Source organism: Eufriesea mexicana, unplaced genomic scaffold, assembly GCF_001483705.2.
Source record: "Eufriesea mexicana isolate 0111107269 unplaced genomic scaffold, ASM148370v2 scaffold8034, whole genome shotgun sequence".
Taxonomy (NCBI): domain Eukaryota; kingdom Metazoa; phylum Arthropoda; class Insecta; order Hymenoptera; family Apidae; genus Eufriesea; species Eufriesea mexicana.
The window spans coordinates 37,455-61,017 of NW_016915807.1; the positions used below are offsets into that span (position 1 = coordinate 37,455).

General features: G+C 32.6%; 1 protein-coding gene across 1 annotated transcript in view; it reads left to right on the forward strand.

The window, feature by feature from the left end:
• The window catches only part of LOC108552767 (cysteine-rich secretory protein 2), a 59,173-nt gene that overhangs the window by 4,093 nt on the left and 31,517 nt on the right, over positions 1-23,563 (forward strand). The window contains exon 2 of the mRNA XM_017907426.1: positions 9,270-9,406. Coding sequence (XP_017762915.1) covers positions 9,270-9,406 — 137 coding nt within the window. The remainder of the gene's footprint in view (positions 1-9,269; positions 9,407-23,563) is intronic.

The window sequence follows — 23,563 nt, forward strand, 5'->3', positions numbered from 1 at the left end:
TTCATCTAGCAGAGAAAGAACAAAAATTCGTGAAAGCTACGCGAATTCTATGCCTGTTAAAACACGTCCCATCTTGTTATTTGTCGAACAGAAAATTGCAGCACGAAAGCTATTCAATAAAACAAAGGCAATTAGTTTAACTTCTAACGGCAACTCGGGGAGATAATTTAAAATTCATGAAAAATTTCGTAAATATAATTCACTCATCGTCAGACATTCTCAATAATAGAGAAAGCAATAAGTGAATAAATTGAAATGAAACATTGAAATTTCTACTGTATAGAAATTACAATAAAAAAATTCACACAAAGAGACAAATTCCACCGAGTCACCTAAACGAGTTCGTTCCTTCCTATCATACTGAGAAATCAAAATTAAAAAGTAAGCGAATAAATAAATAATTACGTATCCAACATTTACGAAAAATCTCACAAATTCCACTCAAACGGTCCTAATAATAAAAAGAATGCAATAAATGGATAAATTCAAATAAAATTTCGGAATTCTTATTACAAAAAAAAATTTTGTTAAATTTACACAAAGAGAAAAATTCCATCGAGTCACCTAAACGAATTCATTCCGTCCTATCACACTGAGAAATCCAAATTAAAAAGTAAGCGAATAAATAAATAATTACGTATCCAATATGTATGAAAAATCTCTCAATTTCCACTCAAACAATCTTAATAATTAAAAAAATGCAATAAATGGATAAATTCAAATAAAATTTCGGAATTCTTATTGCCAAAGACAATTTTTAAAAAATCCATACGAAAAGAAAAATTCTATCGAGTCATCCAAACAAATTCATCTCTTTCTGTCACATTGAGAAATCAAAACTATAAAGTAAGCGAATAAATAAATAATTACGTATCCAATATTCAGAAGAAATTTATTACATTCCACTCAATTCTAAAAATAAAAAAATTCAATAAATCAATAAATTCAAACAAAAATTCGGAAATCTTTTTGCCAGAATTTCCGAATTCTTATTGCAAAGAAACAGTTTAAAAAAATTCCATCAAGTCACCAATACCAGTTCGTTGCCCCCTATCACACTGACAGATCAAAACTATAAAGTAATCGAATAAATAAATAATTACGTATCCAATATTCAGAAGAAATTTATTACATTCCACTCAATTCTAAAAATAAAAAAATTCAATAAATCAATAAATTCAAACAAAAATTCGGAAATCTTTTTGCCAGAATTTCCGAATTCTTATTGCAAAGAAACAATTTAAAAAAATTCCATCAAGTCACCAATACCAGTTCATTGCCCCCTATCACACTGACCAATCAAAACTATAAAGTAATCGAATAAATAAATAATTAGGTATCCAATATTCGCGAGGAATCTGTCAAATTCACCAATCCCTAGCAATTTCACCCCTTCCGGATGCTCCTCAAATTTCCGACATTTGTCTCACGGCATCCTATCCCAATATCCACGACAAGATAAATGTCTCGTGGCGATGAATAAGTCCCTGGAAGTTTGTTTCTATCCGTAAGTTGGATCAAGCGTTTCTCCTTTCCCTCTCTCGCTCTCTTTTCCTCTCGCGGGAGGAAAGACAGGCGCAAAAAGGACCAGCTACGTTCGCGTCGCTCCTCCGACTAGGTCCGAATGTTAAATTAGGGTCAGGGGGTTGTTAAGGGGTCCGGAGATTTTATCGGAACACGCGAGTGGATAAACATCTGATCCCCGGATGCTGGCGGGTCACCGCGATAAATTAGGGTTGCGAGTAATTTACAAGGAGATCAAGCTGTCGTTGATTACGCCACGGGGGTGGTTGTCTAGCCGTGCGACAATGCGGATTGGTCGAATCTGCTACGGGGCTTCATTCGCGGATAATTTGCGATCATTCGCGGGATATCGTGGATTAATGTCGTGGCGAAGATGGAGATTCGTGGTGAGGCACGCGGGGGTGAGATCGGGTTAATTTCCGAGGGTGACTTGGGGCGTGAATATCGATCCTGGATCGATTTTTAGATCACAGTGTGTATACGTTTTCTTAAGATATCCTGTATTTTGTGTCGATTTTGATTTTGGGGTAGTTTTTATTATTACAGAAACTTCTGTGGGAGTCATTTGGGATTTGAAAATTAACCCTCTGTGGGCCCCTGTAACTTTCAAGTTACATGCTAATGTATGGGTATTTTATTAAATATTCAGCGTTATCGTTTGATCACTATAGTTTGCGATTTTTCTTTCGATATATTTATAATTATTTTTACAATACCTCCTGTAGGTCCATTTTTAAAAATTCTAATTCTTTTTCGTTTACCGGTTATTCGATCATGATAGGTTAGGTCCTCTATGGCTCTCTTTGACCTATTTTCCACAAGATGGCGTGGAAAATTATCTTGTCTATCTATTGCACATAATCTTGGCACAATAGTACAAACGTTGTAAATTCAAACTTTCAATATGAATTCGTTATAACAAAATTGTCAAAACTGCTGAATTTATTGGTTGATGTTTGTTGATTTTATGTTACATACAATTCTTGTAGTCAGGAAAAATATATATTCGGTCCATAGAGGGTTAAAGTATCGGTGACTTATGTCAAAATATAATATCATGAATTATTTCACAATAATTTCGTGATAAGGAAAAATAAAATAAAATGAAATAAAGAAATTATAAATCCGCACGTGCTAAAATAGAAATTAAAAAACTTCATTAATTCTGCACCCCATAAAATCTTCATAAAACCAGTTCCAGCATGTTCCCACGACGTTCATGTTTCAAACAATTAGAAACCTCGCAGAAAATTCCAATTAAGAACTCGGCTTTAATTTATCAAAATAAGGCGATTTCTAAATTACTATTATTCATTATTCTAAATTTATTATTACTACTATTTATTATTCTAAATTGTTAATTCCTTCTTCATAATTATTATGCTACGTTATAATTAATTTATTTGTTTTAATAATTTTATTCCCAACTTATACATAAATCAATTCTAATTTAAAATAATTGAAACCTACCAGAAAATTTCAATTAAGAATCGAGAAATAATTTATTAAAATAAAGCGAATTCTAAATTACTATTATTTATTATTCTAAATTTATTATTACTATTATTATTCTATTATTTATTATTACTACTATTTATTACTCTAAATTGTTAATTCTTTTTTCATAATTATTATGCTACGTTATAATTAATTTATTTGTTTTAATAATTTTATTCCCAACTTATACATAAATCAATTCTAATTTAAAATAATTGAAACCTACCAGAAAATTTCAATTAAGAATCGAGAAATAATTTATTAAAATAAGGCGACTTTTAATAATTATTATATTTATTTTAATAATACAAATCAGTTCGAACTTAAATTTAATTGTAAAATTGCGAAATGTCGTATTTACGCGAATCGCAACAAATTCTCAGTTAGTTCCACGCGAAGCTCTCCATTCGCAGAGAGCCTAACGGAAAACGGGGAAAAACTGGTCTCACAATTTGAAAGAAATTTCTCTGTGCAACGGGAGCGGAGAGAAAGTTGGGCCGGTCGAAAAATGCTGCTGATGTCGGGAAAATCTGGAAAATGTTGAAACGCAGCTGTCGTCGTGAATCTCGCGTGGAAAGAAACTCCTCAGCGATCGTATTTACCATGGGACGAAGTTGGCGAACTGCGACGTGAGTAATATCGCTGGTGTCGTTCGAACCCGGTCGAATTTTCGTTGCCATTAATCAAAGGAACGTTCTTACGCTGCGAAATACGTAAGGGTTGTTACCAGTCGTAACTTTGGGACACGACGACGGGGTGAACGTGGCTTGGAAACCGTTTCTATTCAATTCTGGATAATTCTGGACTGCGAATTATGGATAGAAAGGGATGAGTAATAAAATTATTGACTAGGGTTATTTTTTGTTTTTTCTTTTTGGAATATTATTGAAAGATGTCGTTGAAATTAATTAAAATAATTTTATCCAATATGGGGCGTTTAAATATTTTTAAAAGAAATTTGTTCAAAATTATAATTTAGGAATGCAAATTTTTTTGGAATAATTTTATTTCATGTGAAATATAATTAAATATTACATGAAAGGATTCTTTAAAATAATATTTTGTATCGAGGTATATTTTGTTTGAAATAATTTTATCTAATATTGGGGTATTTAAATATTATTAAAAGAAATTTATCCAAAATTATATTTCGGAAATGCAACTTTTTAAGCTAGTACTAATTTTTTTGGAATAATTTTGAAGTATAATTAAATATTGTAAGAAAGGATTCTTTAGAATAATATTTTGAATCGTGGTAAATTTTGTTTGAAATAATTTTATCAAATAATGGGGCATTTAAATATTTTTAAAAGAAATTTACACAAATTATAATTTGGAAATGCAACGTTTTAAGCCAGTGCAAATTCTTATTTAATAATTTTATTCCACGCGAAGTGTAATTAAATATTACAAGAAAGGTTTCTTTGGAATAATATTTTCAATTGAGGTAAATTTTGTTTGAAAATATAATTTTATCTAATACTGGGGCATTTAAATAACATTGAAATAAATTTATTCAAAATTATAATTTAGAAATGCAACTTTTTAAGCTAGTGCGAATTTTTTGGCACAATTTTATTTGATGTGAAGCATAATATAATTAAATATTAATTGAAAGGATTCTTTGGAATAATATTTTGAATAGAGGTAAATTTTGCTTGAAATAATTTTATCTAATATTGGGGCATTTAAATATTATTAAAAGAAATTTGTTCGAAATTATATTTCGGAAATACAATTTTTTAAATTAGTGCAAATTTTGTGGCATAATTTTATTCGACGTGAAGCATAATATAATTAAATATTAAATGAAAGGATTCTTTGGAGTAATATTTTGAATCGAGGTAAATTTTGTTTGAAATATTTTTATCTAATATTGGGGCACTTAAATATTATTAAAAGAAATTTATAAATCTTTTTAAACTAGTACAAATTTTTTGGAATAATTTTATTCCATGTGAATTATAATTAAATATTACAAGAAAGAATTCTTCGGAATTATATTTTGAATTGAGATAATATTTATTTTGTTTAAATTAATTGTATCTGATATGTTATATCGTTTAATTGTAATTAGGAAAGGCTATTGAAAATATAATATAGAATGATTTTTATAAAGTTTTCAGTTTCATGATTTAACTCAGGGCCTTTAATTTAACATTTCGTTAGAATGTCTGCATCGAGAACTAATTTCCCGCTATTTTTCCCGTTTTCACACCTCCTCGAGAATGAAATGTTCCGATGGGACGTGATTAAGCAATGTGACGCGTGGAAAATTTTTTAATTAAAATTGTAATTCGGGACATGCAGAGGGTAGGAAAAATGGGTTCCTTGTTTGCTCTGTTAATGGACTCGTCGATAAAGTTACTCTGGAGGTTCTTAGACAAAAGGATAGCCGGTGTTAGGAAAATGTTCCATTCAAAGGGGCCCTTAATTAGACGTTGAATTTGTAGGGAATGGAAATTCCGTGAAAATGGTTGAAACTTCGTAATGGAGATCGCGAAAGGTGTTATCACGAAATAGTATGCAAAATACGAGGGGGTTTCAAAGTCCAAGAATTAGAATTGTCTCCGTGATCGAATGGAACCCGCCCTGAATTACTGATACGTGAGCTGACGTAATTACATGGAATGTAATGAAGAAGCATGTACAATTTGCAGTATGTGCAATTTTTACAAACTTATTTTTAATTTATACTCCCCTTAAAATTTAATTTCAATTTTACGACACGAATGTAGGATTAATATGAAAATTCTTGAGAATTTTAAATTCACCCGAGAATCAATTATTATAGTAGAATAATAAATCAAATTCTTCAAAAATTTACTTCTTTCATTTAATATTTACCAATTTTTTAATTAATTTATTCCACATAAAATGAATTTTACAATTTATAATTCTAATATTCCATTTTCCTTTATTCTCTACTTTCTATTCTATCCCCTAATATTTAAAAAATGATCACATACAGTTGTCTAAAATTTCAGTTCACCATGTTGAACATAAACATTCTTCTCTCACTCTTCCAATCCTTTGAACACTTTAAACTTTGTTCATTAATCAACAGCTATTAGCATAATCGATTTAGTGTTAAATCGACACATGTATCGACTGAAAATCCGAAATATCACAATAGTACGAACACTACATTAACCGTTCCAAAATGTTTATACTTCGAGTATAGATCCAAAGTATAAACAAACAGAGCAAGATGGCCACTCGATACTTGTATCGACTTGATTCCTCCATACATGTATCGACTTCATACCTCGATACATGTATCGAGCTGAGGTCGTAACCGAGTGTTACATAAATTCCATCGTTCCAGCAGCACACGCAAGCCGTAAACCATAAAATAACAAGCACTGCGATAAATCCGAAATAAATCCAAATTTCGGATATGAGTTTCAAATATCTTCAGAATTTTAAATCCGATGAGAATAAAAAGAAACATCCCATCGCGATTTTTCGTAGCGTTATTTCGAGCCGTGCGACTAATCGGTTCGAAAACCGTGCAAGCGAAGGAACCATCGAGATATATTTTTTACGAGCACTGCCTTATATCGGCTATTAAGGCGAGCTCGTTGCGCGCGCGGCTTTACGAACTCGTTGCAGGCAACGGAAGTGAAATACGGCCGGCCGTTCAGATCCGGTGATATAGGGCCGGTTTTTACAATAGACGCGTTTTGGCGCCGGTTCTATTATCGCAGAGTAATTGGAGAAAATTACACGGGAACCGCGGCGTATCTCGGCTTAACACGCGTTCGCGTCGAGTGCTCGGTTTGGCATTAAATAGGCGTTGCAACTCGTTATTCTTCGACCCGTCGTCACTTCATGCTTCTTGTCTGACAAACTGCAAAAATCACACTCCGAGAAGGGATATATTTCGTCCGTTATTTGCGAGATTTTATTTATTAATTTTTATTTATTATGCAATGTGTGATTCAGTGAAAAATATTTTATATTGACGATACTAATAGTTTACTGTATTCTCTCCTGTGCTCGTCGATTGCAGTCGTTAGATTATTAATTAGATGAGGGAGTATAAAAATTAAAAATTGTAACAATTTATTACTTAGGTAAATGTTATAGCATTGGAAATGCTTTAATGCGTTGAAATCCTTATGGCAAGGAAGTATTATAAAATTGTTGAGTGAGAAAAGAAATCTGTTATTTGAGTATAATTTTTGTGGGACGTATAATTTTTTTGAGTTCTTCAATTTTTCTATAGTGAATTGAAAGATAAGGGAATATAAAAATTAAAAATCGTACTATTTTACTATTTAGATAGCTAAGTAATTTTATTAGTAAGCAATTTTTAGTAAATAATTTTATTACTCAGATTTTATTACTTATGGCAAGGAAGTATTATAAAATTGTTGAGTGAGAAAAGAAATCTGTTATTTTCTGTTGAAAAGGCACTGCTAAATTTGGGATTAAAATCGTGGAATTGGGAAATTCCGCTGGTCGGACGTATAATTTTTTGCCAGTTCTTTAATTTTTCTGCAGTGAAGTGAAAGCTTTCCTTTTGTCCATTCTTGGCCGCGATAAAAAGTTGAAAGCACGGGGTCATAAACCGTTTGATACGTGGAAAGAGCTCAGTTACTGCTTGGACTTACGTTGGTTACGTTTTTCTTATGTTTCTTTGATGCACGTTTTATGGAAGAATAAAAAGAACTGATTCGAAGGCCACTTTTAAAGCACGAGTCTCGAATGTAAAGATTTCAATTGGATTAAGGATATAACAGCTTTGAGGTGCGATAGGTTACCCGGGTCATTTGAGAAAATCTTTAAAGAAGTAACTCCAGGCGCTTTCTTAAGTATTTAAGTCGATCCAGGAAATAATATTAATTATTTAAGAAGAATTCGTCGTGGGAAATTGTTTGGTTTAAAATGTCGAGGCAAATTTACATTATGAACTTCATTCCTTAATTTTATATTCCTTTGCGAGAAGTTGTAATACAACAATTAGCAATAATTATAACAATAACAGTAATTTATAATATAATTAACAACAACAACAAAAAAAATTTTTATTATAATAATAAAATAATAATGAACAAATTTAATAAATAATAATAATAACAATAATATAATAATAAATTTAATAATTCATTATAATAATAATATAATAATAAATTTAATAATTCATTATAATAATATAATAATAATTTACAATAATTTTGATACTAAGTACTGAACTTCTATGAAGGCTATGCTTAAAGTTTTAAATTTAATCTTCCTATATATTAAATTATTCGATTTTTCATGTATTAAACTCCTAAAAGTTTCATTAAATAAAGTATACTTAATTAGTACTACTTATAATTAATCAAAAGATACAATTCTTCGTATTTTGAATTATGCATTAAGAAAATGAAGAATATTCTGCAAATTATACGTACCTTAAATCTAAATTATTTTAATCCACTGATTTTTGTAGACAGTTAAAAATCAAGCTTCGAATTCACCTCCCTTATTGTTTCAAAAATTGAAAATATCTCTGTAATGCATTTCTCATTGCTCAATAATAAAGTTAATATTTTCCACCCTTTCGAAAATTCGAAATATTAGTGCAACTCATTTTTTATTTCTCAATGCTAGAATTCATGCTTCCAAGACTTGGAGAATTCGAGATATTAACACACCAAATTTACAATTATTTTATAATAAAATCGACACTTCTTAGCAATAGAAAATTCGAAATATTATCATCCCAGGTTATTAGCTATTTCACAGTAAAATTGACCTAACTCCCAAGTCTTGAAAAATTCCAGATATCCTTTCACCTCTAATCCGACAGTGAAATCTAGCCCTTCTACCTCCAAAAAATTCGACGTATCACCAGAAGTCACGATCGTGTTCTTTTCGAAATCCCCCAAGCCATAACCAACAGAAACGTCCCCGAGGAACCATTCCCGTTGGTACCATTTAGAAAAATGGTACAGATCCCGTTCCGTCCGTTCCCCTTGGACAAAGCGATCCGCGAAACGTGGAATCGCGGAGCGGCAAACAGGGTAAAGGGTATGAAAATAGAACGTTATTGCCCCGTTTGGAGTTGGCGGCGCTGTCGATATTCCCCTTTAAAGCGGACACTTGTTCCATAGGAGAAAGGGAGGGAAATGGAGCAACGCGTGAAAAGAGGGCGAGAGGGAGACGGGGAGAAAAAGAGAGAAGGAGGATTTTTATTGACAAGGAGTATCGGTTATCGAGACGTTGTTGAGAGGAACGTTTGCCTTTGCTTTCAGTGCCAAGGCTGCATGGCGACAGCGTGCCCATCAGCCTGATAAGAACGAGCAACATTAAGGTCCAGAAGAAGATCGTCGACACGCATAACTATTTTCGCACTCAGGTCAAGCCTCCGGCGGCCAATATGCTCGCTATGGTGAGTGTATTTCTTTTATGTTTTATTACTGTGAGCTTTGATTTCATATGTGTGAATGCGAATGAGGGGTTTGTTAGTGGTGGATGAAATTCAATAACAACAGGAACAATTCTTAATTTAATTAGAAAGATTATAAGACACAAATATAACGTTTAAATATAATTAATTTCTCACAATTATTCTATCACAGGACTTCTCACTATTATAACTCAATTGCAACTAACGTATCCGAAATTACTCTCTCTTTTCTTTCTTCTTCATACATTACATTGCATACACAATTCGCACACACCTCAATCATTACACGCATACTCATTTATCATAATAACCTGAATTCATTACGTATTGGAATCCCATGCATACTTGTTCCACTCATCCCAACACATATATACTTAAAAATTTATGTAACCACTACCACAGGGTTGAACAAGTGAAACTCATTTGCGATGATACAAATGTATTTATTATCAATTTGAAGCATTGTATATTTTTTTCTATAAACAAGAAAAATAATAGAGGTTAATACCTTCTTATAGAGCAAAACAAGAGCTACAAGATAATATGTTAAACATTGAATAGAATGTATTTCATAAAGGTACATAAAATAGTAAAGAAAGAACTACACGAAATTATTTACCAAACACAGTAGGATCGGATTTTGGGTGTATTTAGAGTATTTAATTAAAATTAAATTTATTTAAATTTATTAAAGAATTTTATTTAAATAAAATTGACATTTATTTAAATTTATTAAAGAATTTTATTTGAATAAAATTAAAATTTATTTAAATTTATGAATTTATTAAAAAGTAAATATGCAATTTAGCGGCTTTGTCCTAAACGTGTCCTTTTTCCCGGTTTTTTCACAAAAAGCTTTATTTGTGCCTCAATAAGGATTATAGATTTGGGAGCTTGAAAAAGTAATGTGCTTTTACTAGTTTCTTGGCAAAACACATAAAATTGTTAAAAACTACAGAATGCGTGGGTCGATCTCTATGATTTTTGAACATGTTATAGAGGACGAGATTCTGAACAATAATTGCCGCTTGGCCTTAAATTCCGAGACATTTGCAAAAATTGTTCACATTACTGTAAGAGGTATAACTATGAAATTAATTTAAAATTCTCTTACGTTATAAAATTTTTCTAGAATCGATTTCTATTAGTAATTTGCACTCGAGAGGCAATCTACAGTCACTACCCAATAAAATTTCGAAGATCGATATTAATTGATGTATTAAATTCAAAATAACGTAATAGCGTGCGAGGTATTGAAATTAAATAATTCCAGGTGTTAATTATTACACGAATTTTTATTTTCTGTTCTAAAAAATATCGTCAGCTTTGTAGCAGAAAGTCTTCAAAAATTTCTACCCTTCTGTGGCGTAAAGATCGTCGAGTGAAAAGCATTAATAATTAAATTTGTCAAATATTTGCCTGCATTTCGAAGAGAAAAATAAGTCGAACAAGGTTACATATTTTTTTTATATTTTAATATTCCCATCGAACGTTCTCTCCGTGTTATATCCACTTTTCTACTGTAACGTGCAGTTGCTTACCTTTACGAGAAGTGCTCGAAATGGATACCTTCGACCTGATTGCAAGCCTGCAGTCATCGTGTTAGTAACATAAAAATGGTGTAACCGAAGAGTGAGATTAAACAGAGCATATTTTTATACGAACCTCTTCCATTCCTTTCATATCCTCCATTCGACGATAAAGCGAGTTTCACCTGGCCTGAAACGTTCCTCACGTGTACAGTTATACGGAGAAATTCGATAAACGACCATCCGCTAGGACGGATGACAGGAAAAATTAAAACAAACGCAAGAAAGAGATTGCGACTGAGATTTGTACTTCTATAAAGTTGGAACGAAAGGAGAGAAGGGTAAGCAGTCGACAATTGTTAATTCCGTTCTCTGCAATTGACTTTGCAGCGTTTCAATTGAAAATTTTAGATTAGTTTGTTCAGCGATTCCCTGATTAACAGATTTAATTGCAACCGAGAAGAAGACCGGTTAAATTAAGATCCCGAGATGGATGATTAAAGTTACGTTTGCGTATGAAATGATTACTATGTAACGTGTATCTTTGCAAATAATGTGCTTCACGTATGTGCTTTAAATATGCTTCATTATTTCTGGCTTTGCAATGCTAGCATATTTTGCTCTTTTCTCTAATAGGATATAATTATTTATATTTTTTACTAATTTTAGTATATATTTTTTTACTAATTTGTGAAGGTATAACGTTACGTTTAAAATTCCTTTTTGCTGCATTTCGAATCGCTAAATACTCATTCATGTTCCATGGCGTGTTTCACGGCAGCACGGATAAGTACTACCGAAATTATCTCCTCGAGATAGAGATAATTTTCTTCTTTCCTCAAAAGACTTTTCCAAATCCCGGGGTGAAACGAATATTTTAATTCTGGCTGATACAAACCGCATTCCTTCAGAGCACTGGCTGTATGGAAATTCAAACAAGACCGAATGGTACATTTCCGGGAAAATTTCTTCTAATTTAATCGCACGTCAGAGCCGTTCTCTATTGAAACAGCTCGAAATTCGATCGCTTGCAGCTCGGAATCCAGTGATACGGGATCGTCATAGTTCACGCCGTCGTGGGCAGCAAATCTTTCTCTTTATTTCAGTTTTTGTTTCACGTTGATCCGACTCTCCGTTCCGGAGATATCGTCGTTGGAAGCCGGGCATAATTTCGAGCGGTTCTCTATCGCTGTCTCGCTCTCGCGAACACCGACGCTGACCTATCCCACGCGCGGCACCTGTGCGCTGGTCAGCGACAGACGTGAGTCAGCGGCTTATTACCCCCACCACCGCCGCCGAAAGAGGGAACTGGGTCACGGCGTTTCGAAGAATTTCGTCCGCCATTCATCGTTCGCAGCGCCCGTGCATTTTAAACCCTCGCGTTTCGACCCTCGTATCTCCGTGGCGGATCGAGATATCGACGTGAAACAAAGCGTGTTACATTCAGCTCGGCTTCCTCTCTATATACACGCAGCATAGCCACCGGTTTTTTCGGTTACACTTTCGGGATTTTCGTTTAACTTTAACTCCCAACTTTCGTTGTTCCCCTATGGTATACTCGCAGTTATTCTATGATATTCGCAGTCCAAAAATTCGTTTCTTTTTCTTTTTGAATTTGTGACCGAATTGTTTCTGTTTATTATTTATTATTTATTATTTAAACTGAATTAAAATAGAATTGGTTTTACATAATTAATTGATAAAACGCGAGTAAATAAAGAATACTAATTTCATGATTGTTAAGTATAATTTGGCGATACATTGTAAAATTAGTAATCCTGGGTTACTCGTGACTTGTTAATTAGGTAGCACAAGCTAGTCCAAATTTAAACTATGATTTTGTGATTAACGTTATATAAGGAAAATTTCTACGATTTTAATTAGAAATATTGATTATGAATATATATAAAATAATTAAAAATAATGAAATAATTCTTCGAGTGTACACTTGATTTGAAAATCGCTAGAAATTATTAAAAATTCTTGTTTATTTCTTAAGCAATCTTTTTTTGGAATTTTAAAAATTCCACGAATCGCACTTAAATTTTATCATCTATCAAATTCATGTACCACCTAACCTAACCTAATATCACCTATTATTGTCCACCACTAATCTCCAGTTAAACCAGAAAATAGTTAATTACGAAAAAGGAAGAACAAAGACCCTTCACCTCGAGTTCAACCCTCTTTGTTAAAGAAATGCTGGGTCGTTTCATGTGGTCGCGTATTACGGGGTCATAACTCTGATAAAGGGAGCTCGCTTTCGTCACCCACGCCTCGAGCTGGCATTTTCAGTCGCTTTGAAGTTCCGTCGATTTCGATAATTTTCGAGCACTCGGCCAGATGGGACCGTCGCGGTTCCTTCGGGGCACCTTTCCATAGAAATCACGTTCGATCGCGTTTAGGACGATCGGTGCGATCTTCATTCCGGGTCGAGGATCGTGGTCCTGCCACGTAATGGAGTTTCCATCGAGTGGTCGTTGAAATGGATCTTCGTTTTCTGACTACGGATAATTTTGAGGAGTGTGAATAGGTGTGGACTAGATCGATGTTTGGAAACGGAAGGGTTGTTTATCGTGAAATGTGGTTTGCAAGGCAGGTATGGTCAGGTTTCAATGGTAAATGTGTTAATGGGTTATCAGGAATGTATCACGTAATATTGGTTTCCAGAAATATCACGGATAAATTCATTTTTGTCTGTGGAACGAGTGTTTGAAGAAATATGGAAAATATATTACTATCTTAAATTGTTATTTTTAGAGATATAATTTATTCTCAGAAATAGTAAGGTGAATTTAATTTAATTCATTTTTGTCTGTGGAACGAGTGTTTGAAGAAATATGGAAAATATATTACCATCTTAAATTGTTATCTGTTCTCACATTAAATTTATAATATTAAAATTTAAATTAAAATAAAATTATAATTTATTCGTAGAAATGGAATTTTTAATAAATTGGTGAATTTAATTCATTTAATTTGTAATTAAAAATAATTAATTAGGTTACTTAGAAATTATTGAGTATGTGGACAGTTTCAATTCGATTTTCAATACTTAATCGCTAGTTCATTTTTGTTATTTAATTGTGTATTACATTATAATTAATTATAAGAATTTTTTTTCAAATTCTTTTTAAAATTCTTTTGTACATGTATGGTAAAGGTGCTTCTAATTTATCTTATATTCTTTATGTGTCGTTGTAATATATTTTCATGCTATAAAGAAAGTTTTAGAATTTTAAATTAATACCTAAGTAGATAAAAATTAACAGCTTGGAAGATTAAAAACTTTTTAATCGAAAGGCCTTAATATTTATAATTTTTTTTATTGATTTTGGATAATTATATTTTCTGCAATTTATAATTATCACGTATAGTATATAATAAACAATTCCTTTAGTCTATGTTATTATTAATTTTTTCGATAGAAAATTATTTCTCTCGAATTAAAAGTGCGAGCAATTTTAATTAAAATTCTTCTCTACGTCGCAACTTTTTTCCCTCGATTTCGTTTGTAAAATCAGCGCCAATGTTTTAAATCAGCATTAATCCTTCGATCACATTCGGTCGCATTCCGCGTAAACGATATCCTCGTTTCCTCGCTCACGATTATCAGAATCCCTTTTTAGTCGAAAAAGATAAATAAATAAATAAAAGGAATAAAAAAAGAGGAAAAGGCGAAACTACTCGATATTCCGTTGGCTTTATCGCGAAAATGGAAATTACTTTCGGATCATGTTTATCCTAGTAGAACCGACATTAAACTTTACGAACGAACTGCAGTTTACATAAACAGGGCTACAAAACTACTTTCCCTATAAACAATGTTATTTCCCTTCGATTTTATTCCCAGCATTCGGTTTGGGAAATATCACTGAAAGTTCTATTCCACATTTTTTCTCATTGCGCATTACAGGAATAAAAAATTCCATGCGACGAAAGTTTAAATTTCATCTCAACTATAATTTAACTACAACTATGAACTATAATTTAACTTCACTGTCCGGTACTTTAAGTAAATATTTCGAGCTATATTGTACTCTGAACTATTCTAAACATATCCAATTATTTTTAAAACAAAGAATCTTCATTTTTCCCATATCTTTTCAATCGCATCAACAGCCCTAAAAGCCATACTCAGCGACAAGACAGTCCAATTATTTTGAAATAAATAATTAGAATGTGAAAAATAAAATAAAAAAATAAAAGAATACATTTTATAATTCTATGAAAAACCAATATATATTTCAAAAAAATTATTTAAATTTCTCTCTCTATATATATAGTAATAAAAATTGACTCGCTCCGGCAATCTAGTATTAACAAGTCGACGGTTCCAGATTTAAAAGACAATCCAAAACCCGACCTATCTCAACACTAAATCTACCATAACCAGTCAAATGACTGGTAGACGAAGAAATAAAACAAGATCTCGAAAAATAAAATATAAAATAGAAAATATTGTCGCAATTAATCAATCCAAGTAATCAGAGCGATAACTTGAATCCAGGATTTTGAATAAAAATTAGGAAATTGTTACCCTAGGTCATAGTATATTTAGTGACAACGAAAAAGGTGCCAAAAATGAGAGCCGTTATTTACGACGCGTTAATATCAATCGAAAATCAAGCGATAGTTTGCAACTTTCCGTGTGTTGATTAAAATTTCAAATTTCCCTGGCCGCGACTAATTAAATGGATCGAGAGTTTGTACGCGGAACAATCGCACGTCCCGACGTTATTTGACAATAACGAATGCCGGTACTTTAACCGCGGGGATTCATCATCGTTAATGCGTTGCCCGTGAATAATCAGCACCGGGGGGAGATGACTTATGAGATTATTTATTATGCATTAACCGTAATAGCACGAAATATCCGTGAAACAACGTAACGATCGTCCATTTTGGTTTTACCGGCAATCAACTTAAAATTCATCATTCGACGCGGGCCATAAAGCACCCACGGCAACGATACAATCCGTTGCTGCGATAGTGGCAGCGTGTTTAATCGCAAACGCGAAGTAATTGTTTCGGATGTTGAATGAACAAAACGCTCTGGTAACGAGATTGATTTCGTGACGAACTAGTGCATTCGTCGTTTCGACGTGGACGCAATTGGAAATTTAATTGCGAGTGGAAACGGGCATGATTTGCCATGCGTTTTTACACCTTCTGCCCTTTAAACCTGTATGCACGCTGTCAGTGAGCGAGTAAATGAGAGAAGGGTCTTAGAAAAATAATTTTCTTCTATTTAATGTCAAAGTGTCAATTTTCGTAACACTTTGATTGCCACGTTGGTCATATATGACTAGTCTTGCTTTCTCGAAAAGGGTATCTCAACATTCACACGAGATTTGAATTTCGCGCCATTTGTGTGGTAAAGCGCTGTCAACGAGAGAAACAGAAAGCTTGACAACTGACAGCTCAGGGTTGTGATGGCATCATAGTCAACCTCGCCAATAGATGAATTTCAAGTTCAAGGTGTGGTAATGTTTGACATTTCTCACTTTGACTGTCACGATGGTCATTGGTGACAGAAGCGTTTGAACTAGTTACAATTGTAAAAATTGAATGAAAATTGACAGTTAATGACCACCAATAAGATAAACGCTCCATTGGATGAGATTGAAGTTCTTTTGCGAAGAAAATAGTTGTAAATCAATTTAAATGGAAGATTTATTATTAAAAAATTCATCCAAAACATTTTTCACGTATAAACTCTGTTTTTGAGATACATTTTCCGCGAACATTTCTATTACATTTAGTACAAAGGCTCTTACATCTATTTCTATTACACGATTCTCGAACTTGACAATTCTTCGTGCGTCAGTAGTATGAATTTTTGTCAATGGAATGGAAGTGTTCTCGACATCTTCTCTATATTTACTTCTCAGCTCTTCAGCTAATTGGAAAATAAAATCTTTTCTCGAAATATTTAATCGAGCAGTCTCTTTATACGGAATCCAAGCATTGACAGCTGCCAAGTCTAAAATGTTATAGAAAACTCGTAGAGGCCATCTGCGAGAGCCTGCTTCAACGCTATATTTTCGCGCCATTTGGTCAAGCATATCCTCGCCATACTTGGTGCAATTATAAAATGTTACCGTTTCCAGAATAAGTCTTTTATTTTTTCAATTATTATATTTTTATGTTTCGAACTTGGTAGTAAAACTGTTTTATTAGGCTTGCTTTTATAAATGGTTGCGAAAGTTGCTCAGACCTGATGTAAGCTATAAATTCCACGTGTTATGCGATTAACTGTTAAATCATTTTACGAGTCAAATTGGCTCACAACTGTAAAAATAGGTGTACCATATTCGATAATGCGAAATGAAGGGGTCTGCGGAGGAGAGAAATCAACATTTACATATATTTCATTACGTAACTAAATACCAACATATGTTTTTCAAAAATAATATTGAAGTTTTATATATATATAGTAATCAAATTTTTAATGAGTCCAATTGGGTCACTCCGTAAATCTAGTGTTAAATAGCCTTTTGTGCACTTGGTTAAATTTTAATCTAATAAAAGGCCTCGTCGATGTAGATGTAACGTTATCGATCGGGAAAGAATAACTCGTTAATAAGTATAAACCAGGATGAAACTTAGAGCGACACTCGAACGACAAAAGCTACGAGAGCCGAAAAAGGCGAAAAAGAGCAGAGAGAAAGGTTGGAAAAATAATATGAAAAGATCACATAGCACAGAGGTCTCGGTTACACTCGCGTAACAGAGTCACTGGCGGGGGTGGATTTTATGAAATGAAGGCTCGACCCAGAGGAACCCCTTTGTGCTTCATCCACGCCTCGTTAGCAGTCGCGACAAAAGCAACTGCTCGGTTTTTTAGGCAAGAAAACGCGGCTCATTGCCTCGTTGAGAGGGAATTCGTGCGTCGCGGAGAGGAGAGGAGAGGAGAGGAGCCAGGGATCGTTAAACCGACGCCTGTTACAAATGTTTCCACTCGCACAAACGGCCAACGATCCAGTGCGAGTGTTCAAAGCTGCGAGTATAGTCTCCTAGGCTAACTCCCTTCGTTTGCCACTCTTCAAAAATAATCCAATTCGCCACGACTCGCCGGTGAGATGCAATTGATTCATTCACAGCCGTAAGGACGACAGAGAGGGAGAGTCACTGGTTACTTATGAAGGGGTGGTTTTGGTTATTGCTCGGGGTTACCGTCTCGTTTGACTGCGCTGTTTCGGCTCACAGACTGTGGGACGAATGACGAGCTCTGCTTGAATGTGCCCTGGCTAATATAGGGGATGTGGAAGGTGAACTGGAGTTTCTTGTTACTCGCTTTGGTTTTTAGGGGTGTTGCTGTGGTTGCGGTTGAGAAGGTTTGGAGAAAGTGCAGATTTATTTTGGGCATTGCTAGAAATTTTTTGGATAATTGTAATTTAGTACCGGAGTGTAATCTGACTTTATTTATTTAAAATTGGCTAGAATTTGTCATCACTGGGCTTAGCTTTTGGGATTGGGCTAGGTTTGGTGGTTGAGGAGGTTTGGAGAAAGTAGAGATTTATTTTGAGGATTGTTAGAAATTTTTTAGATAATTGTAATTTAGTACAATAGCTTTAAATGTTTATTTAAAATTGGTTAGAGTTTGTTATCACTGGGCTTAGCTTTTGGGCTTAGGTTAGGTTTGGTGGTTGAGGAAGTTTGGAGAAAATGGAAATTTATTTTAGGGATTGCTAGAAATGTTTTAGATACTTGTAATTTAATACAGGAGTATAACCTAGCTTTAAATATTTATTTAAAATTGGCTGGAATTTGTTATCACTGGGTTTAGCTTTTGGGCTTAAGTTAAGTTTGGTGGTTGGGAAGGTTTGGAGAAGGTGGAGATTTATTTTAGAGATTGCTAGAAATGTTTTGGATAATTGTAATATAGTACAATAGCTTTAAATATTTATTTAAAATTGGCTAGAATTTGTTATCACTGGGTTTGGCTTTTGGGCTTAGGTTAGGTTTTTCCTTCTGCTCTCCACTCCTTAGTTCCAAAAATCCATATGTGATATACCTATTTTGACGGATGTGGGTCAAATTGACTCATTTCTTGTGCATAAACATTTTCTGTAAACAATCTGATACAAGAGTTTTCGTGTTCAACGTGAACCATGGTACCATGGAACCATAGTAAAAAATAAATTATTAATATCTTTAATTGCATTTATTTCAGGTATAATTATTTTTCTCATTTCATTACATTATTAAATTTTTCTAAATTAAAAATTAATAAATTTAATTTTTAAATAGTTCCTTAAAAAGAATGAAGGCTTGGCTCATTGCAGCTGTCAACTGTTTTATATCGTTTCCAAAAATTGGAGATGCTTTGTAAGAAAAGCGACAATGTATAATTTTGTCTTTCGACAAATTTGTTATTTATCTCTATTTTATTATAATTCGTTATATCAGTTAATTTATTAATTATGGTATTCGTATCCACATACAAGAGATAGTTCAGCTGTGTGTACAGAATTTTATATACACTTGAAAATTATTCGCGAAGCACAGCATTCCGCGTTTACGTGAATTTCAAATTTTCCCACATTTTGCTACATTAAACGTTAATATCATTGTTTGAATTTCAGTAATTTAACGTTATAATTACTGACCCGTGATGTATGTTAAATGTACCGCACGTGAATAATAACAATTGAAGTGACACAAATGGCATGGAAATAAATAATTTAATTATAACGTGTAGAAATGTGTATCTAGTTTAATAAATCACAAATCACTATCATTTTTCAGTTTCAGTAAGTTAGCGTTAGACCTATGTACATGTGATATGCACCTAAATATTTTAATTATTACGTACAAATATTTATAATAAAAATAATTAGGTATATAATTAAATTTTTATTTCGATGAAAATCAACCTTGATTTTGTGAAAAGTATAGTATTCAAGGAATAAGATATTCACAATTTATTAATTAAAATATTCACACCTAATCGATAGGTTTGAAATAAATGTTTTTGAAATAAAAATAAATCAACAAGGCTAGAATATTTTTATTTCCCAAGTATTGCAAGTTCTATACAGCACTTTTGTCTTCCAGCATGCTTTAATGCTTCCTAGCCCCGAGGAATCATGGGTCTTTGCAACTTTAAATTCCGCATTTTGAATTTCAAAACGTTCGATACTATAGAAATTCTGTGACTCGAGCAATCGTAATTTAAATTCCGCTATCCGAAGTTCCACAGCTTTGAAACTTGGAAATCTTCAACTTTTCAATTTCGGCACATTAATATTTATCTAGCCCGATCTCCTCTCGCGCCGCAGTCTCTCTCTCTAACACCGTGGCAAACAATTACTTTCGCAGTGCTGCGAAAGTTTCGCTGCCATAAAGCGGGCTTGAAGCGCGCGAAAAACTGCATAACTCTCGGAAATCTGCGTAATTTTTCGCAATTCCGCCACTATCGAACTACCATCCCCGACCTGCATTTCTCCCAACTCCGTAACTCTTCGAAGCTAACGCAATTTACAAACTTCCCTGCGCCATTCACGGATTCTACGCACGTGGGCCGTTATCCGGGGCGAAACGAACACGGCAGTAATCCCTCTCGCGAAAAGGATTTATCGTAATTCACAAATATTCGCATCCCATTCGCAAATTCCGAGCACGCGAGCCATAAAGTGAAACGGAGAATTAGGAACTTCTCCATCGTGTAATATCGCTTGCACTGCAATTCGCGAAACTCTTTACTTCTCGCATTCTTCCCATACACACACACACACATGTAGCAAAATAAAAGAACAATTTCTTTAATAAGGTGTTTTACTCTTTTTCTCTTTTATTCCAGAAAATTTTGAAATTTCTCTTTACTCGAATTGGCAAATTTAAATTTGATTAAAGTAAAAAATATAATGATTCCTTTCCAGGGGTGCTGTAAAGTACCTAAATGTGAGTAAATTGTATAATAACGCTTATTATTATTATTGTTATTACGTTTACAATTGTTAAACAACATTTTTATTATTCATTTATTAATAGATATATCAAGATAATAAATGCAACGATTATATATGTTGAAAACGTAAATTTAAATTTGATTAAACTTAAAAATGTAATGATCCTTTTTCAGGGGTGCTGTAAAGTACTCAAGTGTGAGTAAATTGCATAGTAATGCTTGTTATTATTATTACTATTACGTTTACAATTATTAAACAATACTTTTATTATTCATTTATTAATAGACATATGAAAGAAATTTTTAAAAAGGAAAATTAATGTCAACTCATACCGAGATATTAAAATTGTAATTAATATATTTATTTATCTTTGTGGTATCACTGTAATTACTATTATCTATGTCTATTATTAAAAATTATTTATTAAAAATTAAATTTTCTTATTAAATTATTATAGAAACATATAATTACTTAAGAAAAGAAAAAAGAAAAATTAATGTCAACTCCTATCAAGATATTAAAATTGTAATTAATATATTTACTTATTTTTGTGATACCACTGTAATTACTATTATCTATGTTTATTATCAAAAATTACTTATTAAAAATTAAATTATTCTTTCCTATTAAATTATTATAGGAACATAAAACTACTTAAAGGGGGACGAAAGAAAAATTAATATTAACTCCTATCAAGATATTAAAATTGTAATTAATATATTTACTTACAGTAATTACTATTATCTATGTCTGTTATTGCATATCGGTAGTTATAGTGTTTTTCACGAGTTAAGGGATGAAATCGGTGGATGCTGGAAAGTTGACTCAGCCAACTCAGATAATATTGCACACTTATTTACCGTTTATTTTAACGATAAAGGATAAATAGATCTTCGACTGCAATGGCTACTCTCTCCCGCCATAGCTCACGTATAATAAATTAAGATTTTTAATTTTGTAAATATTTGTCGTTTTATTTTCTCGTTATATCAACGTGTAATATCAGAGATACGGTATAAAGGTACTTTTTACGTGGTTTTATTTCGCCAGAATCCTGTGTGTTGACAAGAAGCATTTCCAACGCGGAGACGACGATATCTCAGGAGCGTAGAAAACAGGCGGCTATATATGACACGATTAATATTGCACGCGAGGAGTTCATATTTTAAGATTCTTATTTGACGGGTCCACGGTGATATTTTATTCGCCGCAATATTTCAGTCATCGATATCGTCGAATTTATGAATGGCAGTGGTATAAAAGCGAAGGTTGGGTTATTTAAAGCTCTGCTGCCCTCGTTCCCACGAAAACCGTCAACATCCTCGCCCACGTATCCATTTCTCATTGTCTAACAGCGTGTAAACTAAAAAATAGTCACCTACTTCCGTTTATAATAATATCCCGATACTTGCGCGCAAATTTCGCCCACGTATTTTTGAATTTACGTCTTTCCAATTTCTATTCCCATTCGTTTCATTTTGTTCGAGTTATGGGTTCAGAAATTATCAATTGAAATATGTGTTATATATTATTTATTATTATTTCATTATTATTATTTATTATTTTATTAGCATTGTCAATTATTTATTTATTTATTATTATTTTATTGTTATTATTTATTATTATTATTATTTTTTTTTAATACATAACTAAAGAAATTCCCAAAGAAAAAATAGCTCTCTCTGTTTATAATAATATTTGAATATTTTAACAAAATATAGAAAATTTTTATATGCACGGTGTCTCGTTTAAATTGATTATTATTTTCTGTTATTTATTTCTTATTATTTATTATTATTATTATTTTTTTTTTTAATTCATACCTAAAGAAAATCCCAAAGAAGAAATAACTCTCTCTGTTTATAATAATATTTGAATATCTTAAGAAAATACAGAAAAATTTTATATACAGGGTGTCTCATTTAAATTGATTAATCTAACATCTCTCGCCTTGAGCAATTTTTCAACGTGTCACAGAAGAATTCTTTTTCTCATTTTAGACATTTTTTTATACCCCTTATAATAATGGAAATTATTTAGATGTCCAATTTTTAGTTTAATTTATTTTGTGTTAATTAATTTATTGATCTAATGATTAAAAAAATAAATACCGCTACGAATTGACAGCATGGTACTAGAATAATGGTAGATTATTAATAATGGAATATATTAACTATTTTAAAATTTGAATTTTCGAATCGCAGTAAAGAACTATATTTACCCAAAATTTGTTTTTTGACGGAAAAACGAAATTCCAATTATAAATATTTTATTTCTGTAATATTTGTCGTTCTGACTGAATTATTAAAAATTGTCAGAATGAAATATTTCGGATTATTTCTATTTTTCTTTCTTCTTTTCCCATTTTTCTGATATTTTCTCAATTTTCTCATATTTTCCGAAGGATCAAGTTTATCTGCATGATCCGGTCGATCCTCGACCCTTTTACTCCGTGACGAGACTATTTTCCTTCGAATCACCGATCTCTAGGCCGGTTGTAACTTACACGGGTTCGCACTTAAATTTCCTTTTTCCATGAAACCGCGATCGATGTTCATAACCTTCGCCTCGAAGACCAGGAGTCTATTTCGAAGCTAAATTTCTGCTACTCGGCATCGAGTTACGTAATTTTTCCCGAGATTCCATTCGTAGCAAGTTCGGCCGATCTTCCGAAACTTCCGTTAGACGTTTAG